A 16,807-nucleotide genomic window follows, 5' to 3' on the forward strand; every position below is an offset into this window, starting at 1 on the left:
AATAAACAGCCATTTTGTTTTTTTTTAATAATAAGTTTTTCATCCGTTTTTTATTTGAAATTTTTTGTTTCCTTGCATTGAAATTTAATAATGAAACGCTACATTTATTAAAATAATTATTACAAAAAGAATTCATATTTTTTTTATCATTCTGCATCTTTAATATCGGCTTATCAAAAAGAAAAAACTTATGTACTGCTAAAAGTACGCGAAAAAATTTGTATTGTGGATGGATTTTTTGCACATTTTTTTTCATTATTTTTATTCACTTATTTCGTCCGTTTTTTTTTCTATGCTTTATTTCTTATCAATAACTAAACGTTTTTATGATCCTTGTTATGTAGACATTAAATCTGATTGAATTTATAAATTAATCCAATATGCATGACAACTTCGACATCAACAAAATAGCGAAAAAAAAAATGCTTGATTTATTCATAAAATAATCAATAAGTAATATGTATGAACATTAATAAGCTCAAAAATGCTTAAATTTAGTGCAAAACATAAATGGTTGGCATGTTTAAGGGAAGAATGAAGAATAGGAAAACAAATTTTTTATCATTTTTCATGACCTTTTTCTTTGGCATAAAACATGAAGTAATGCGAAAGCATGAACAATAATTTGATATATATTTAGTGAATGATTAACAATAGGCATCACCCAGGGGGTAGAGACTGATGAATTTCAAGAGAATTTTTCATAAATTTTTTTGCAAATTTTCATCAAATTTTAGGAATTTTTAGGTTAAATTTTTGAATCATCAACTTCCAGGTGTCGATAGGTCTGAGTATTACAATTTTGGGGTTTTCTAAGGGTATGGAGTAGTTTGACAGCCTAGAAACAAGTTCCTCAAATTCAAAACAAATCTCATCAGTCACCACCAACCTGGGCAAAAGGAAATAACGCTAAAAATCGGTAATTTAATATAAAACTGAAAGCATCATTAAAAAGGAGCAAATAACTATAAAAATGGCTCAATAAAACAGAATTGAACTAATGTTTTTCTTATCATATCTCATTTTACCTCATTCTCAATTGTAGCAAATCTACATAAAAAGCATTTAATTTTCTTTCTCAAATTCCATAAAATATCATAAGTATGTTTTTGTTTTCTTTATGAATATATACAACAATTTATCAATATAATAATATAATTCAATATATTTAGCAGAAGAGCACATTAAATATTACATTATAAATATCATTTTTTTTATTGCACATTTAGATTTAGATTTATCAATTGTTTATTTGCTGGGGAGTTGGAAAAAAGTTGATTTTGAGGTTAGGTTTTTGAATTTCTTTTGAAATTTTGAAGTTTTTGGATTGATTTTTTGGAAATTTGACTTGTTTATTAAATTTTCATAGCTTTTGACAAGAGATTAAGTCAAAAATAACCAAAATTTGTCATTGAATTGGAAGAAAATAGCTAGTTTTCAAAAACTTCGATTATCCGATTTAAATCTTAATTTCAAATCTCAAATAATAAACTTTTCAGACTTAATAGCTTCAGAATTTCATTCTAAAAGCTCAAAACCATTAGTAAACTTTAACTTTTTACTAACTTTACTTTAACCAACTCCCACAATTTTTATCCGCACATTTTGTAATCAAATGCAAAAAATTTTCCTACAGCGAACTTTTTTTTAAAAACTTTTTTCTCATTTTTTTACTTTAAAAAAATTTTAATTTCATCAAAAAATGTTGACTAGCTTGTTAGATTAGAAATAGAACTTTATCATCAAAATTTTCATGAGTTGATTCTCTACTTAATGTCGTCATCATTGTACTTCAAGAAAATTTTATTAATTCTCATTATTTATTATCGCTTAAATCTTAATGATATGAATTGATTTGTTTTCTAATAAAAAAACATTTTTTTTTTTTGACTTTTTTCGAGCTTTTTTTGCTTTTTGTAAGCAGGATTTTTGGAAGCTTTATAATGTGAGATGGAGGGTAATTGAAAGTTTGAAGGTATTTGGGGTGTTATATAGGCGTAGTTAAAGGTTACGTTGACAAGGCTTTATAAATTCGGACTCTAGTGTAGACCTGAGTCCAGACTCTCAAAAACCAATATTCCGGACTCCAAACCAGGCATCTCCACAATTGGTTATGACAAAGGCCTGTCAAATCTAATCTCAACTTAAGTTTTGCGTATTTTCAATTGACCAATAAGATCGCAGTCCCACCAGTTAATCACATTGTTTTTTTACAGAACATCGCATCATTTGAAGCCCTTTATCCATTGCATATCGCATGACCCAGTGAGTATAGCAATGCAATGTACCTATTTACTATTTGATTGCCACGAATCAAGCAAACCAAATTGAAGTGTCTAGAACAGCGACAAAAGCACTCAAATTTGACTAGATTTTTTCAGGAATCGAACCCGGGTTGTTAGCATCGATTGGCCGACGCTCTTGTCTCTAAGCCACTGCTGCTTTTCGTTTCTTCATTTGAATACAAATTAAAGTCGATATACATACATGCATTGAGCAATACAATTTGAAAAGCACTTTGTGGTGGTTGAGGATAATCACAAACGTGCTTTTTGGACATCGTTGGTTTCAAGGACATTGACAATTTATAGGGGCTTTTGCATGGTATACTACAGATCACAGTTGACCCTAAACAGCCTTACAAATCCAAACTAGTAATTAGAGATCAACTCAAAGTTGATTTGGATTATATAGAGTCGAGCTGTTGATAAAGACAGCATTGCACTTTGAATTTGTAATTGGCAAGCGGTAGCCAATGATAGAGCTAGTTTTTGGGCCATGAATCACAATTAATGTGTACGGCCAGATTAGAGTCGAGTCAATTTCAACCTTTGCACAGTGAATCACAAATCCTATTCTAAACAGCATTGTTCAAGGGCATGAATCCGTAAGCATCCTCAAAAACTTCTAGTCATGCCCTTATATCATCTTATTTAAAGAAAAAATTCTTTAACAGCCATCGAAGGTCCTTAACCTCTCCTTAGCTTTCATAATTCAGATATAAAAGGAAAAATTTTCCAACATGCTGCAAAAGAGCTTTTATTCACGTATCTACGATGTATAATTTACAATCATGAAAACATTTCTTTTTCTCTTGTATAAAGGAACGATCTCAAGAGCAATGACCTTGCTGTACAGCACATATTATTCAATCTTTAGGATGAAAGAAATGACAAAGGAGCATTTTCGTAAGAAGAAAATCGACTTGACCTTTTGTTTAACATTTAAATTGAGCCTTTTTTGTGAATAGCAGCTGTGATGAATAACAGGTCGTAGTACAAAATCTTGAAAGAAGACCATTTGCATGTAATTCAATCCATTTTTCACATAATGATCGATTGATTTTGGATATTTCGATAATATTCATTGTGACGTAGTTGTAAAGTAATGCTGAAGATTCAAGCTATATGTAAGTGAATCTGTCAGAGCGATAGTAAAGCTTCTGTGGTCGAGTAGCTTGGCAACTGGCAGAAAATCTGTAATTAGCTAATTTTGTGATGACGTTAGTTCGAATCCTATGAAAATAAGGTCTCTTATTACATAAAGCAAATGGTGGGCAACCAGCGTAACGCCTAAAGATGTTTTAGAAATGCTACGAACAGCATGACATGTTGAGTTTCGGTCGAAGCTTCCCACCAAGCAGTGTCAGTTGCCCTTCACTATCTTTATCTAGTTATAACGTATTTCTGGCAATTCGGGTATTTTTGATAATGTTTTGTCCATTTTGCAACCTTCACGTAAAGCAAACTGTGCTCACTATGACACCACTACATCCATCGTATTAACGGCGCACCTTGATGTTGGAATTTGACCAATTTTTGCGACAAAAATGCGATTCGTCGCATTGTATTGCTGGGGTTTGGATAAATCCCTGTAATGCATGTCCTGAATACACCAGGATACATCCAAGCTTCCTAAAAAATGCAGTTTGTAGCATTGTGTTGCTTGAGGTTGATTAAGTCCCCATAATGCATATCCTGTATACACTAGAATACATCGAAGCTTTCAACTTCCAGAAGAATGCAAGCAGTTCGTTGCATTGAATTGCTAGTCACTATAATGCCATATCCAGTATACACTAGGATCCATCAAAGCTCCCTCCCCTGCAGCATACAAAACCTCAAATACAACCAAACTTTCAACTTCCTCCATCTCATCATATTTATGATATCCTGCTTATTTTGACAATATTTCAAGCGATTGAAATACCTTTATGGCTAAATCTCAAAAATATTCATCCAATTTCCTACTTCTTTAAGCACATAATCATGCAGTTTCAGGCCAATTGCACTCTTTTTTTATCCAAAATAATCATATCTGATCTAATCATATTTAGCATTGACCGTTGAACTTTTAGTCTTGTTGTAAATAAGCATTACAAAAAAAAGCCACTAAACTTTCGCTAGCCATCCATAAATGGTAATTTCATCACTTGCTCTATCTTTCGATTCTTTTTTATCGCATTGCACATTTTCTATATTTTAGCATAAATTTTATATCTGAAGCCAATAAATTTTCATTTTTTTCTTATCGCAATGACCTTAATCTAATATTGAAAATGGGATTTATCCTCTCGATATAAATATAATGAATAAAAAAAAGTAAAATGGGAGATGGTTGGATGTGGATTGAGGGTATAGAAGAATATTATTTCAATTGATGGACGTCAATTTATAGACATGATGCACATTTGCACACAGCACTTTGAGAGTTTGATGAGAAGATAGAGAGAGATAGCACATGAGCAGCATTCATACATACAATTTATATCTAGTTCCTTTCAATTTACATACATAGTATATGAGAATATATTTATATATATTTATGGAGAGAAATAGACAGCTATGAGTCAATTTATTTAAGTCTTTGTGTAACATTTGCTAAAGCAACGCTAAACGCTTGTAATGCTGAGAATGGATATTGAAAATCCAGTGTATAAGCATTGCCATCGATTCGACCAAATTGCATTACCTGTATTGAATAGAAAATAAAGATAAAAGTAATGAAATTTATGAAATAAACATGAATTATTCAGGTAAGAGTTAGTAGTTCTTGGATATAAAGTATTTGAATGTATATTGAAGATATTGTCATGAGTTGGAACAGCTGTGTAGTTGCATAGTTTGATCTTTTGTTGGTTATAGAGATGAATAATCAATTTTGTGTCTTATTACAGTCAGATGATCAGGTTATTTTGAATTATTCATGGCTTCAGGTAAATTGGGTTTGTCCTCAGGTCAGGGAGTGGATCATCTGGCAGAAACTATGGATTCCATTGAATCCATGGATAAATTTATGGAATCTATGGATAAATTTATGGAAATCATGAAATCTATGGATTTCCCGAATTAATCCACAATTTCCATGGATTCTATTGATTCCACCTAAAAATCTGGACTCCTCAGGTAATATCTCTATCCAAACAGCACATCATATTAGCTAGGGCACCAGTAATTAAACGTTTCAATGATGAAACCCAAAGTTGCCCTGACATAACCGTGACGACTGATTATGAATTGTTCTGCTTGGTCTGCCCTAACATATTGACTTTTAGCTACCGCAGGTACCATTTTTGGGTAACTAATGTCGTGGTTATCGGGGTAAGATGAACCATCCTAATTCTTAATGCTATAGCTTTACCAAACCATTTCCAAACTAGTTCCTCTCCAACTTAAACAACAAACCATTCAATACACCCAACTACTTAATATCCAAGATCAACATCATCCAATCAGCAACATCAAACTTGAACTTACTTGTTTGCCTCGAAATTCAATTTGAAAATTTTTCGCCGATTCCTGTGTAACACGTCCGCCAAAATCCAACTGATAAACTTGACTATTTTCATTCCACATAGGTGCTATACATAAAGAATAAATACAATGTTATTGTTATTATTTCATTAGATAAAGAATAAATGATGAGGAAGGGGAATACATTGAGGATGGGAAAAAATCGTTATTCAAATGAGGAAGAAAACAATACAAAATAAAAACGGAACTAACCTTTGTTATACATCACGAATTCACGGCGTACTGGTACAATATGTGTAGATGCTGTAGATGTACCGTTCGGCTCTATTTTCCCACGTTTCAGCTGTAAATTTAAAGATTTTTTATGCAATTCTATTATAAAATTAAGTTCTCTTACCTTCTGACGCAATTGAGCCTTTTGGAATGTTTCCAAATCATGATAGCCACTCTTTCCATTTGATGACGTACCATTGTTGTTGCTATTGTCACCATCTTCATTTGCATCCTCATCGGAGCTTTCAAGTGTCTGCTTTTTACACTTTCGACGATTTAAAAGAGGTGAATTGAGAATGTGACGAATTGGTGATGAGCTTTGCTGTCTTTTATTCTTTTTATTTGGTGCTGGGGATGAGGGCGAACTTCTCGGATGACGTGGTGAACTGGGTGGTTGCTGTTGTAAATTTGATCTGTCATCATCAAGATCTCTCAATCGACTGATGATGTTCTCCAATGTTGTCATGGCCTACATGGATGTGAAACATGACATTATTAAAAATTTATTTATTCTTTCCTCAATTTATTTGAGGATGTAAATTGCAAATTTTGTCCTTCACTAAGCGTGAATAATGTTTTATTCAATGAAGCTTGCTTTGTTTTTATTGAAAAGCTCTTTTTATGTCATCAAAAAATGTTTTTTTATCGAATAAACACGTTGCACTATGGGCCCAAAATGGCAAAGGTTGTCAAAAATTCAGGTTATGTGTGGATGTTATAGTGCCTGAAGAGTAGTGTACGGGAAGAAAAGAAATTTTGTCCAAAACTGCTGTGTGCCTGACTTATGGCCAAAAAACGATTTTTGGTACCTGCCATTATAAAAATTGTTGGCGTGCTTCAATACATGGACCAATTTTTTCAAACTTTTTTATTTATTAGATATATATAGAACCTACAAAATAGCAACACATTTTCATAATTTAGGTTCCACTGTATATCCAAAAAAGTTAAAAATATGTCAAAAAATGCGATTTTTTTAACATTTCATGCTCTCATGCAGCTTTATTGCACTATGGGATAAAAAATGTATATGCATTTGATAGAACCTATTTATACCTAAAAATCACCCATAGATTGTAATTTAATTTGATGCACTACAAAAGCATAAAATAACTTTAAAGCTAAAAATTTTCGGTTTTTTGTGATTTTTTGACCTTTAACCCCATTTTTCCCTATAAAGGAAATTCGTGCTGTTTCAGGTGAACAGTGATTATTATAGGACTAGTATTGTACTATTATTATGTGAAAAAAATTTCAATATGGGACCCCTAGCTCATTTTTGGGGGGTCCAAATATACCCCCCTCAAAAATGGGGGTCTCACAAAACTCAATGTTACTTTTCTTAACCGGATGTTAAACAAATAATTCAAAAACACTTTTTAACTACATTTAAACAAATTTTAAGCAGTTCTAAACTGTTCTGAACAATCAAAACTACTCATGTTAGCCAGTTCATAGATTTGTAAGTTTTTGAGTTTTAGACATATTTTCACGAGGTTTTTGGACTCCAATGGCAATACATATATAAATTGTTTATTTTTCATAAAATACTAACAATATCCTATCCAACAATATAAAATAAGTCATACATAAGGTCAATTCAGTCAAAAATTTGGAAAAATGTTCAAAATTTTATGTTTTTTTAAAATTCATCCTTCACATTTATGCTTATAAATGCTGTTAATCTTAAGTATATGAATTGAATTTAGAATTTTTGTAGACATTAGAGTAGTATTAAGGTAATAGAAGGAAAATCAAAGTTCAAAAATAGCTTAATTTAAGAAAGGACAAAGTCCAATTTACCATATTTTGACTTCCTTTACTCAGTGCAGGGAGCATCCAAATTTTATTTTTTGAAATATTTTCTATAGATCCACACTAGAACTAATAGAAAATGTACATAAAAATCATTTTCCAAGACTAGTTAGAACAAATTTTTCCATCGAAAAACCTCAAAAATCGCTGTTTTTTGAATAAATTTGTTTATTCGATTCTTACAATTAGCAACGAAAAATTAGTTTTGCGAATATTTTCTGTTAGTTCTAGTATAGATATATAGGAAATATTTCAAAAAATAAAATTTGGATGCTCCCTGCACTGAATAAAGGCAGTCAAAATATGGTAAATTGGACTTTGTCCTTTTTTACAATAAGCTATTTTTAAACTTTGATTTCCTTTTTATTGCCTTAATACTACTCTAATCTCTACAAAAATACTAAATTCAATTCATATACTTAAGATTAACAGCATTTATAAGCATAAATGTGAAGGATGAATTTTAAAAAAACATAAAATTTTGAACATTTTTCCAAATTTTTGACTGAATTGACCTTATGTATGACTTATTTTATATTGTTGGATAGGATATTGTTAGTATTTTATGAAAAAATAAACAATTTATATATGTATTGCCATTGGAGTCCAAAAAACCTCGTGAAAATATGTCTAAAACTCAAAAACTTACAAATCTATGAACTGGCTAACATGAGTAGTTTTGATTGTTCAGAACAGTTTAGAACTGCTTAAAATTTGTTTAAATGTAGTTAAAAAGTGTTTTTGAATTATTTGTTTAACATCCGGTTAAGAAAAGTAACATTGAGTTTTGTGAGACCCCCATTTTTGAGGGGGGGTATACCTTTGGACCCCCCAAAAATGAGCTAGGGGGGTCCCATATTGAAATTTTTTTTCACATAATAATAGTACAATACTAGTCCTATAATAATCACTGTTCACCTGAAACAGCACGAATTTCCTTTATAGGGAAAAATGGGGTTAAAGGTCAAAAAATCACAAAAAACCGAAAATTTTTAGCTTTAAAGTTATTTTATGCTTTTGTAGTGCATCCAATTAAATTACAATCTATGGGTGATTTTTAGGTATAAATAGGTTCTATCAAATGCATATACATTTTTTATCCCATAGTGCAATAAAGCTGCATGAGAGCATGAAATGTTAAAAAAATCGCATTTTTTGACATATTTTTAACTTTTTTGGATATACAGTGGAACCTAAATTATGAAAATGTGTTGCTATTTTGTAGGTTCTATATATATCTAATAAATAAAAAAAGTTTGAAAAAAATTGGTCCATGTATTGAAGCACGCCAACAATTTTTATAATGGCAGGTACCAAAAATCGTTTTTTGGCCATAAGTCAGGCACACAGCAGTTTTGGACAAAATTTCTTTTTTTCCCGTACACTACTCTTCAGGCACTATAACATCCACACATAACCTGAATTTTTGACAACCTTTGCCATTTTGGGCCCATAGTGCGTTGTAAACATTGACAATTTCATAATTAACAATTATCCTGTCGTAGAATATTCAATTTAAATTAAATGAAGCTTTACATGGTGAAAACAATCACAGCTATGTATAATTAAAAAGCTATTTCGATGGACGTGATATTTAATATTGAATTTTAATGTGAAAATGAATTTTTAGAACATAAACAGATGCGAAATATTTTGCATCTTTTCATCGCATCACTTTGTAAATTTTGAATTTCAAATGACCGTTAAAACGAAATTTAATCAAATAAAAGCTAAATTTCACAAATTTACTTCAAAAAAACAATTACCTGCGTGTGCAACGAAACAGAAGTTTTAGCTTCAACAGGTGTACATTCGACACCGGACGAACTAGCTTGTCCACCATCACTCGAACTACTACTTCGATTATCACTCCGCCTACTCAATATTGGTGTATTTTGTTCACTTTGTAACTGTGCACGACCTATAGCACCTCCATTATTATTGTTGTCTGTCACCGATGATGACGTTGATGGTATCGCACCAAATTCATTTTTAGATGCACGATATTTCCGTGAAAAAAGTGGACTATCCGTAAAGCTTGTTATAATCTCTAAATTTTTATTTCGTTTCTGATCTCGTGACGTCTTACTACACTCACCGACGACATCATTCTGTGTTGTCGATTTCTTATTCCATTTTGGTATTACAGGCGGTTTTGACGTAAGCGGTTGTTGATTTTCATTATTGCATTTTAAGCACGAAGCACTTGAGCATGTACAATCTTTATTATTCTTAGATTTTCGTCCTAATATTGGCGTTCCTGAACGTGAACTAAAAAAGCTACAAAATTTCTCTTTTGGACTTTTTTTCGGCGTCGATGTACATTTATTCTTATTCTTTAAAGCATTAGCATTGGTATTTGATAATTCTGTAGACGATAATTCCGTATCTTCAGATGATTCAGCCAATTTTGGCATTTGATTGAATAGATTATTGAGATCTTTATGTAAATTTGGTATATCTTGAAGAGCATCACAGCAATCAAGGCTAAATGATTTTTTAAAATTTCTATTATGCTGTAATTGCTGTATACATCGACGATTTTGCGTTGGAATTCTTCGATATTTACGATTAGCTTGAATTTTTCTATCTACTAATACAAGACGCTTTGGTGCATCCTTCCTTAATTGTGATAATGTCACTTCACCCGGTGTCAATTCAAAATTATCTAAATATCCTACACTACAGCTACGTGTTATAATGTCAGGTATTGTCGGACATATTGATGCGACTGTTTGTGTACGATTCATCGTACCATTTGATGGAATGATGTCAGCTTGGGTGATTGGCGTTTGACTTGATGTCGATGGTGTTGGCTCATCATCAATATATTGTATATCCTTCTTCTTTATTGCACCTTTTGACTTACTGTCAATTATTCTCTCGAGATTTAAATTTAGATTTAGTGGAACTGGATTAACGTGTGATGTTTGTCGCGTGTGATCATTAATTAATGCATTCTTAACCTGAACAACATTATTGGAATAGTCCGTATTACTTGAATAACTCATTAGTGTCGTTTGACCGCCAACGGGTGGACGTTCAAAAATTATATCACTTGGTGCGACAGCATTTTTCGGTGATTGTAATGTTGGCACCGATTGGTCACAATAAAGTGGCGATATAGCAACACGAGATTGATTTGTGGATGACGATGATGATGAACGACCATAAGAACTGATTAAATTTGAATAGCTTATTCCTTGTTTTGCAGGTGCAACAGGTGTTTCCATTAAATCATCCTCATAGCTTTCAGCTTTTGCTAATGGACCGAGTGAACGTGGTGGATTTACCGATCCAGATGCGGCTGTATTTGATGAATTTGTTGATGATGATGATGCCGATGGTATTGATGAATTATTATTATTATTATTTATAGCTAAAGGCGATGGTCGTCGTGTATTGCGTGTCGATGGAAAACGATTCGGTCTTGGTGACATTGGAGCGATTGGTGGATGCGATGATGATGCTGATGATGATGATGATGATGGAGTTCCATTAGTATTATTATGCGATGAGGTTTCACGATTTTTCTTATTAACTTTCGGACTCTGTTAGAAACAAGAAACGGAATGAAGAGAATGTTAGAATACATAATGTGTGTTCAGCAGACGGAAAAAGTTAAAGGGATGTAACATGTTACACCCTCTTGGGTATAAACAATAAGAATACAAATATCAATTTTTACCTTTAAATTACATTCATCTTCATCTTCAGAGAAGATGTTTGGATTAAAATTTGGGTCGGGTCCAACAGGAAAATCATCTCTCAATTCTGTTATAACTAAAGTCATTTGTCGTGGCTGAAGATGTAGTAAGGACGTTTTATAAGTCACTTGACCCAAATTTGCAGGCAATGATGATTTTGTTAGGCCATGAATTTTAAATTTAGTTCCCCAGATATTTGATGTTACTTCAACCAATTTCATGTGCTCAGGTAATGTATCGACATATGCCATCTCATCAGCATTCGGTTCACTTACATCCGATATGGGATTTTGAGACTTTTCTATTGTCGATCGTTTTTTTGTTCGCGTTTTTCTCTTCCGTTGCATACGTGGGGAGCCTGTGTTAAGGAGTTGATTAGAGAGGAAGAAAGTAAGTAGGTGTGCTTTTGATATGCATGAGTAAGGCATTTACGAGTTGAAAAAAGGTATGGAAAAATTTAAATAATTTATGCAAGCAAGTCAACGGTAAATTGGATTCAAAATCCCTTTGCATCTCACCATGGATGCCTTTCTTGCTTCATAATAATATTGTATAAAGTTCAACAGAGCGAATTCGTTAAGCTTGTATGTACATAAAGTACGTAAAATTTCATATTCTGTAAGCGGTTTTTAATTTTTCAAATATGCATGATTGATGTGGGATTGAATTTTGTATTTTTTACGTGGATATTTCCACCTCGTGTTTTTGACTTGAATATTTACTTAAGTTTGATGGATTTTTGGGAGTTATTTTGTGTTTAAAGTGTATTTTAGGTCGGAGCAAGCAAGAAACTAATCATTTTGAGTTGTTGGAATCGAAACTAAGAGGAAAAATTACAGACAAAGATTTTTAAGTCAGCCATTTTGTTTAAAGCCTTTAAAATTTGAATACTTTAAATTTCTAAGTGAATTTTGATAACTTTAAAGTAACAAACAGCTCAATGGACAAAACAGAAGTCAATTCGATCCCATTTACTTCTGGCTGTTTATCCTTTTGAGATACTCATCCAAAGCAAACAATGAAATGTCATCAAATAAGAAGCAAAATAATACTTACGACACAAATCATCCGATTCACTCTCAGATGTATCAGTATTTCCATTTCTTCCACTTCCATTTGTTGACTGACATGATGATGACAAACTTTTTGTTGTTGTTGAGTCAGACGAGCTTGCTGAAATTGAATTTGTAACCTCTTCGCCTTGCGGATCGAAAATGACAAATTCCGGTCGTATCTTAGACGTCCTTTTACCTTTGAGTAATGGTACAAGACCACCCATAAATTCTAAATACAACGTATAGCATGTTCCAGAACTTTGATTATCATCATCATGCCGTATCATTGTACAATGAAGTCGTGTTGAACAAGCTGGTGGCCGCGAAACAAAGTCACGTATATTGTGCTTATTATTCGGCACGCAACATCGAATAGTTTGAGCAAAAAGATTACCAATGAGCGATTTCATACGCGCTGGTAATGGTAACTTTGGTAGTAAGGCTTCCGATGATAAACATTGTTGAATTTTTAATCGACATATAAGCTGGAGTGATGCAACACGCCTCGAGACCCATGCTATGTGAACTTGATTACCCGTTGCGATAAATATCCGACGATCGTTATGTCCCCACGTTAAGGCTGTTACAGGTGACTGTTGTGTTTATTGGGTGAGAGGAAAATTGATAAGGAATTAGATTATTGTTTATGGGAATTTAAGTGGATATCCAAGGGATGGAAACTTTTATTTTGATGTTCCATCCTTTGACAACATCCTCAACTTACATTTGTATTAGGAATTTTAGCTGTATATAAAATTTGTCCAGATTCTGTATAAAATTTCAAACTATTATTAAAATGCGTTCCCATTGTCTCTTTTTTGAAAAATTTTCCATCATTTTCAGTTCCAGCGACAGCTAGCAACTCCCTCGAGTTGCTCCACTCCATGCAGAATCCTTCACATAATCCCGTATTGATGTATAATGGCGATAAGTCATCAAATGACTTTAACAAATATATCGATCCATTTTGAAAGCTAACAGCAAGCACAAATGAACGGTTTGCAGCATTTTTAACGCCTGGCTCTGTATCTCCTTCTTCCATTTTGAACTTTTCACACGACCATGCCATTGATGTGATACCAAATTCTGATGATAATTGCACCTGTGACACCATTGCGCCATGCACGTCCATAACAATAATTTGACCTTGCGTTGTGCCGAAATAAACTTGCTGATCATCCGGTGTCCATAAACCGCACGTTATTGTTGCATCGAGATTTAACATTGATGACCAATATCGTTGTCCGGCAACAGAACCGACCAGCACAAATCCATCCTGATATGTAATCAGTGCCATTCGACCGTCATGTGACCAGGAAAAGTGTGTAACTGGCGTATTTCTGTCATTAATTAACTCAACACTCCATCGACCTTCATATTTAATCCATACAAAAATAATACCGGAACTATCGCACGATGCCAATTTTTGATAAGGCTCATTCCATTTTACTAATATCACCTGTGGGAAAAATTATTAATTTTTGCACATTTTACGCATGTCTACATATGTATATTCTGATTAAAATGTTAATTCCTTACATCTGACCGGTGTCCGCGTAAATTATAATTTGTCCTTTGTGGATACTCGACATTCTTTTTACAATGTGATGTTGAGAATGTAACACCAACAATACCGCGTGTATTTCCCGTTGCTAACCAACCTTCTTGGTAATAATTTGTTCGATTTAGCTTCCATCCTTCCTCCTATTTGATGAAATGGAAATGAGAGAAATATTAATGATAATGGAGATTGTGGTTGATACTAAAAATGGAGGTATGCGGTATGTATGGTGATGTGGGATTGGAGTAGATGGAGTATGCAACCTTATGGATTGTTGGATAGACTAAAGCTGTCATAATATTCTATGAACAGACCAAACCTGTGTGATATTCAAAATCTTCCAATTCCACCTCCCATCTCAAGTTTCAATGCAATTCTAACTCCGAGCAGCGCAATGTTGATGACCGCTACGTCATCAAGTTGACGGCAATTCGTGAAGCTACCCTGATGGCATATTGAGGACTGATTTTCGCCCAGTTTTGTATCAAAATGTGAAATCTGCCCCTTCTTACTGTTCAATAATCCCCAAATATCCCCAAAACAAACAGCCTACCATAATTATAGTAACCATCGTACATGTTATCTGAATGATGATGAATGATGAATGATTAATGAATACAATTATGATATCTGAGCGTAGAGTGAGGAAAGCGTCGTTAAGACACACAAGACATGACAAAACTTGTATCAATTTTATATCAAACTGATGAGCTTAAGTGTAATTAAGGACTAATAATGTTTTTTAATTATGGATCATTAGGAATTAGATGAAATTCAATTTGTTATGTTGATGAGTTTATTGGCTTTAGAAGGAAGATTTTTGTGGGTTGGTGAAGTTTTGCGGGTTGTATAGGAAAAGAGATTAATTGTCTTAAGTAGTGTCTTTAGGAGTACTTTGTAAAGTTAGTCTGAAGGAATACTGTCTAAACTGTGTGTCACGACACTCTGGTGTGTACAGACTTGAAGTAAATGCAGGAGTTGGCTTCTTTGATACGCAATTCGAATGGTCAATCACTGCCATAATAAGCGTTACTTAATTTCTGAACGTTTTCATAAGTCGTGAATCAGTCATATCGATCACAATTGGAGACGGCTGCTACTTGATCATAATTAATGCGTCTTTAACGAAGCCTTTTCATTTGTGTCACTCGGAAGACACACGACATAGAAATGACCGAAAATCGAGCCTTAAACCAGCGTGTCTCTGGTACGAAGCAATTTTTGATGAAATCTAACCTCGACTCTCAGTCAAACGAACCTGAAGTATAATTTTGAACCATTTTTATGTCGTATGATTTCCGGGATAGCACTTACTGTTTTCAAAGTTGAATGCAAAGTTAGTAATGTTTATAGCTGCTATGTAATGCAGCATAACATCCAAACATTCAAAAGTCCAAAAGTAATTTGAATTTAAACAATTATTTACAAAACTAATGAACAAAATTCTTTGTTCCTTTACTTTAAACTGTCAGAAAAACGCTCGACAAAAAATTACTTTCGTTATTGTTTGTTCTAAAAACGTAAAAAAAGTTTCATTTCCAGCTCATGGCAAATTGCTCCCAACAATCAATATCATGTCACAAAGCAGATTCAATTAGAAGACTTTTTTTTTGGGAAACTTCATCGTGTCTGTTTGGAAGCAGTCAATTGAGAATAATTATAGAAATAGAAGTTATGAAAGTCGCTTAACTGACCCATTTCAAGCACCTGTCAGTTTTTGGGGATGTAAACATTGATTTTTTTGAGGATGTCGATGAATATAAGTGTGAGTAGGCAGAGCATGTGAAAGTAACATGCTTTAAATTATTAATAATCAATGCCACTTTAAAAACGACCCTTTAAGAAAATTCCAGTGCCTAGTTCTAGTCACGAAACTGTCACAAGAATAAAATTAGAAAAATTTGAACAAAAAATAATAATTTTTTCTCAAGGCAGCTCATGGCTTTGTTTACATTTCTTGTAGCCGTTAGAAAAAACTTTTGTTCATTTTAAACCTGTCAGTTCTCAAGTATAGAGCTATAAAATGAGGAATTTAGTAAATATTTTAATTCTTTTTTCATTTGCAAGTGAAAGTTTACAAGGAAATTTATTTTTTGGCGATTGGGATTGTCTGTTCCGTAAGAAATATTAACAATATCCCTAAAGTTTTCTTAAATCAATCCTTAATATCCCCACTTTATTTAGATGGCGATCAAGTATTCTACGATTCAATCAGCACTTCTGTTTTATCCAGAAACCCACAAAACGGTGCCTACTCAATAAGAATAGATGAAAGTGACACAAAATCATCCATTGCTTATGGAACCACAGATCAGCAAATAACACACGAAATTGAAGCTGTTGTGGACTTTGTCATCATCACCCACGAAAGAGATGATGTCAAAATTAAGACTACAACATTTCCATTAAAAGGTCCACAACATGAAATCAATTTTGAGACACCATCCTCACCTACCGGTGATTTTAATATTACAATGAGAATATATCAGTGTAATATCATTCGAGGAGAGACTGAATCGGATGTTGAAGTACGTAGCATGTTGGAAAATATTATTGAAAAGTTGGAATAAAGCTTTATGAAGTTTGAATTTATTGGTAAATTGACAAAAATTTGTAATTTTTGGTTAAAGAGCCAATTATTGT

General features: G+C 33.0%; 1 protein-coding gene across 2 annotated transcripts in view; it reads right to left on the bottom strand.

Annotated features, from left to right (window-relative positions):
• Positions 1-137: 137 nt before the first annotated feature.
• The window catches only part of Tusp (WD40 superfamily protein Tusp), a 58,697-nt gene continuing 42,027 nt past the window's right edge, over positions 138-16,807 (bottom strand). For both annotated transcript variants that reach the window (XM_070651942.1, XM_070651944.1), the window contains exons 4-12: positions 14,143-14,307; positions 13,328-14,062; positions 12,605-13,196; positions 11,530-11,906; positions 9,608-11,392; positions 6,151-6,495; positions 6,006-6,096; positions 5,757-5,860; positions 138-4,971 (exon numbers count right to left, since the gene is read on the bottom strand). In XM_070651942.1, the coding sequence (XP_070508043.1) occupies positions 4,855-4,971; positions 5,757-5,860; positions 6,006-6,096; positions 6,151-6,495; positions 9,608-11,392; positions 11,530-11,906; positions 12,605-13,196; positions 13,328-14,062; positions 14,143-14,307 (4,311 nt within the window). In that variant the 3' untranslated portion in view covers positions 138-4,854. The remainder of the gene's footprint in view (positions 4,972-5,756; positions 5,861-6,005; positions 6,097-6,150; positions 6,496-9,607; positions 11,393-11,529; positions 11,907-12,604; positions 13,197-13,327; positions 14,063-14,142; positions 14,308-16,807) is intronic.

Source organism: Chironomus tepperi, unplaced genomic scaffold (assembly GCF_022539635.2).
Source record: "Chironomus tepperi strain 1889 unplaced genomic scaffold, CSIRO-AGI_Ctep_v1 contig_472, whole genome shotgun sequence".
NCBI lineage: Eukaryota > Metazoa > Arthropoda > Insecta > Diptera > Chironomidae > Chironomus > Chironomus tepperi.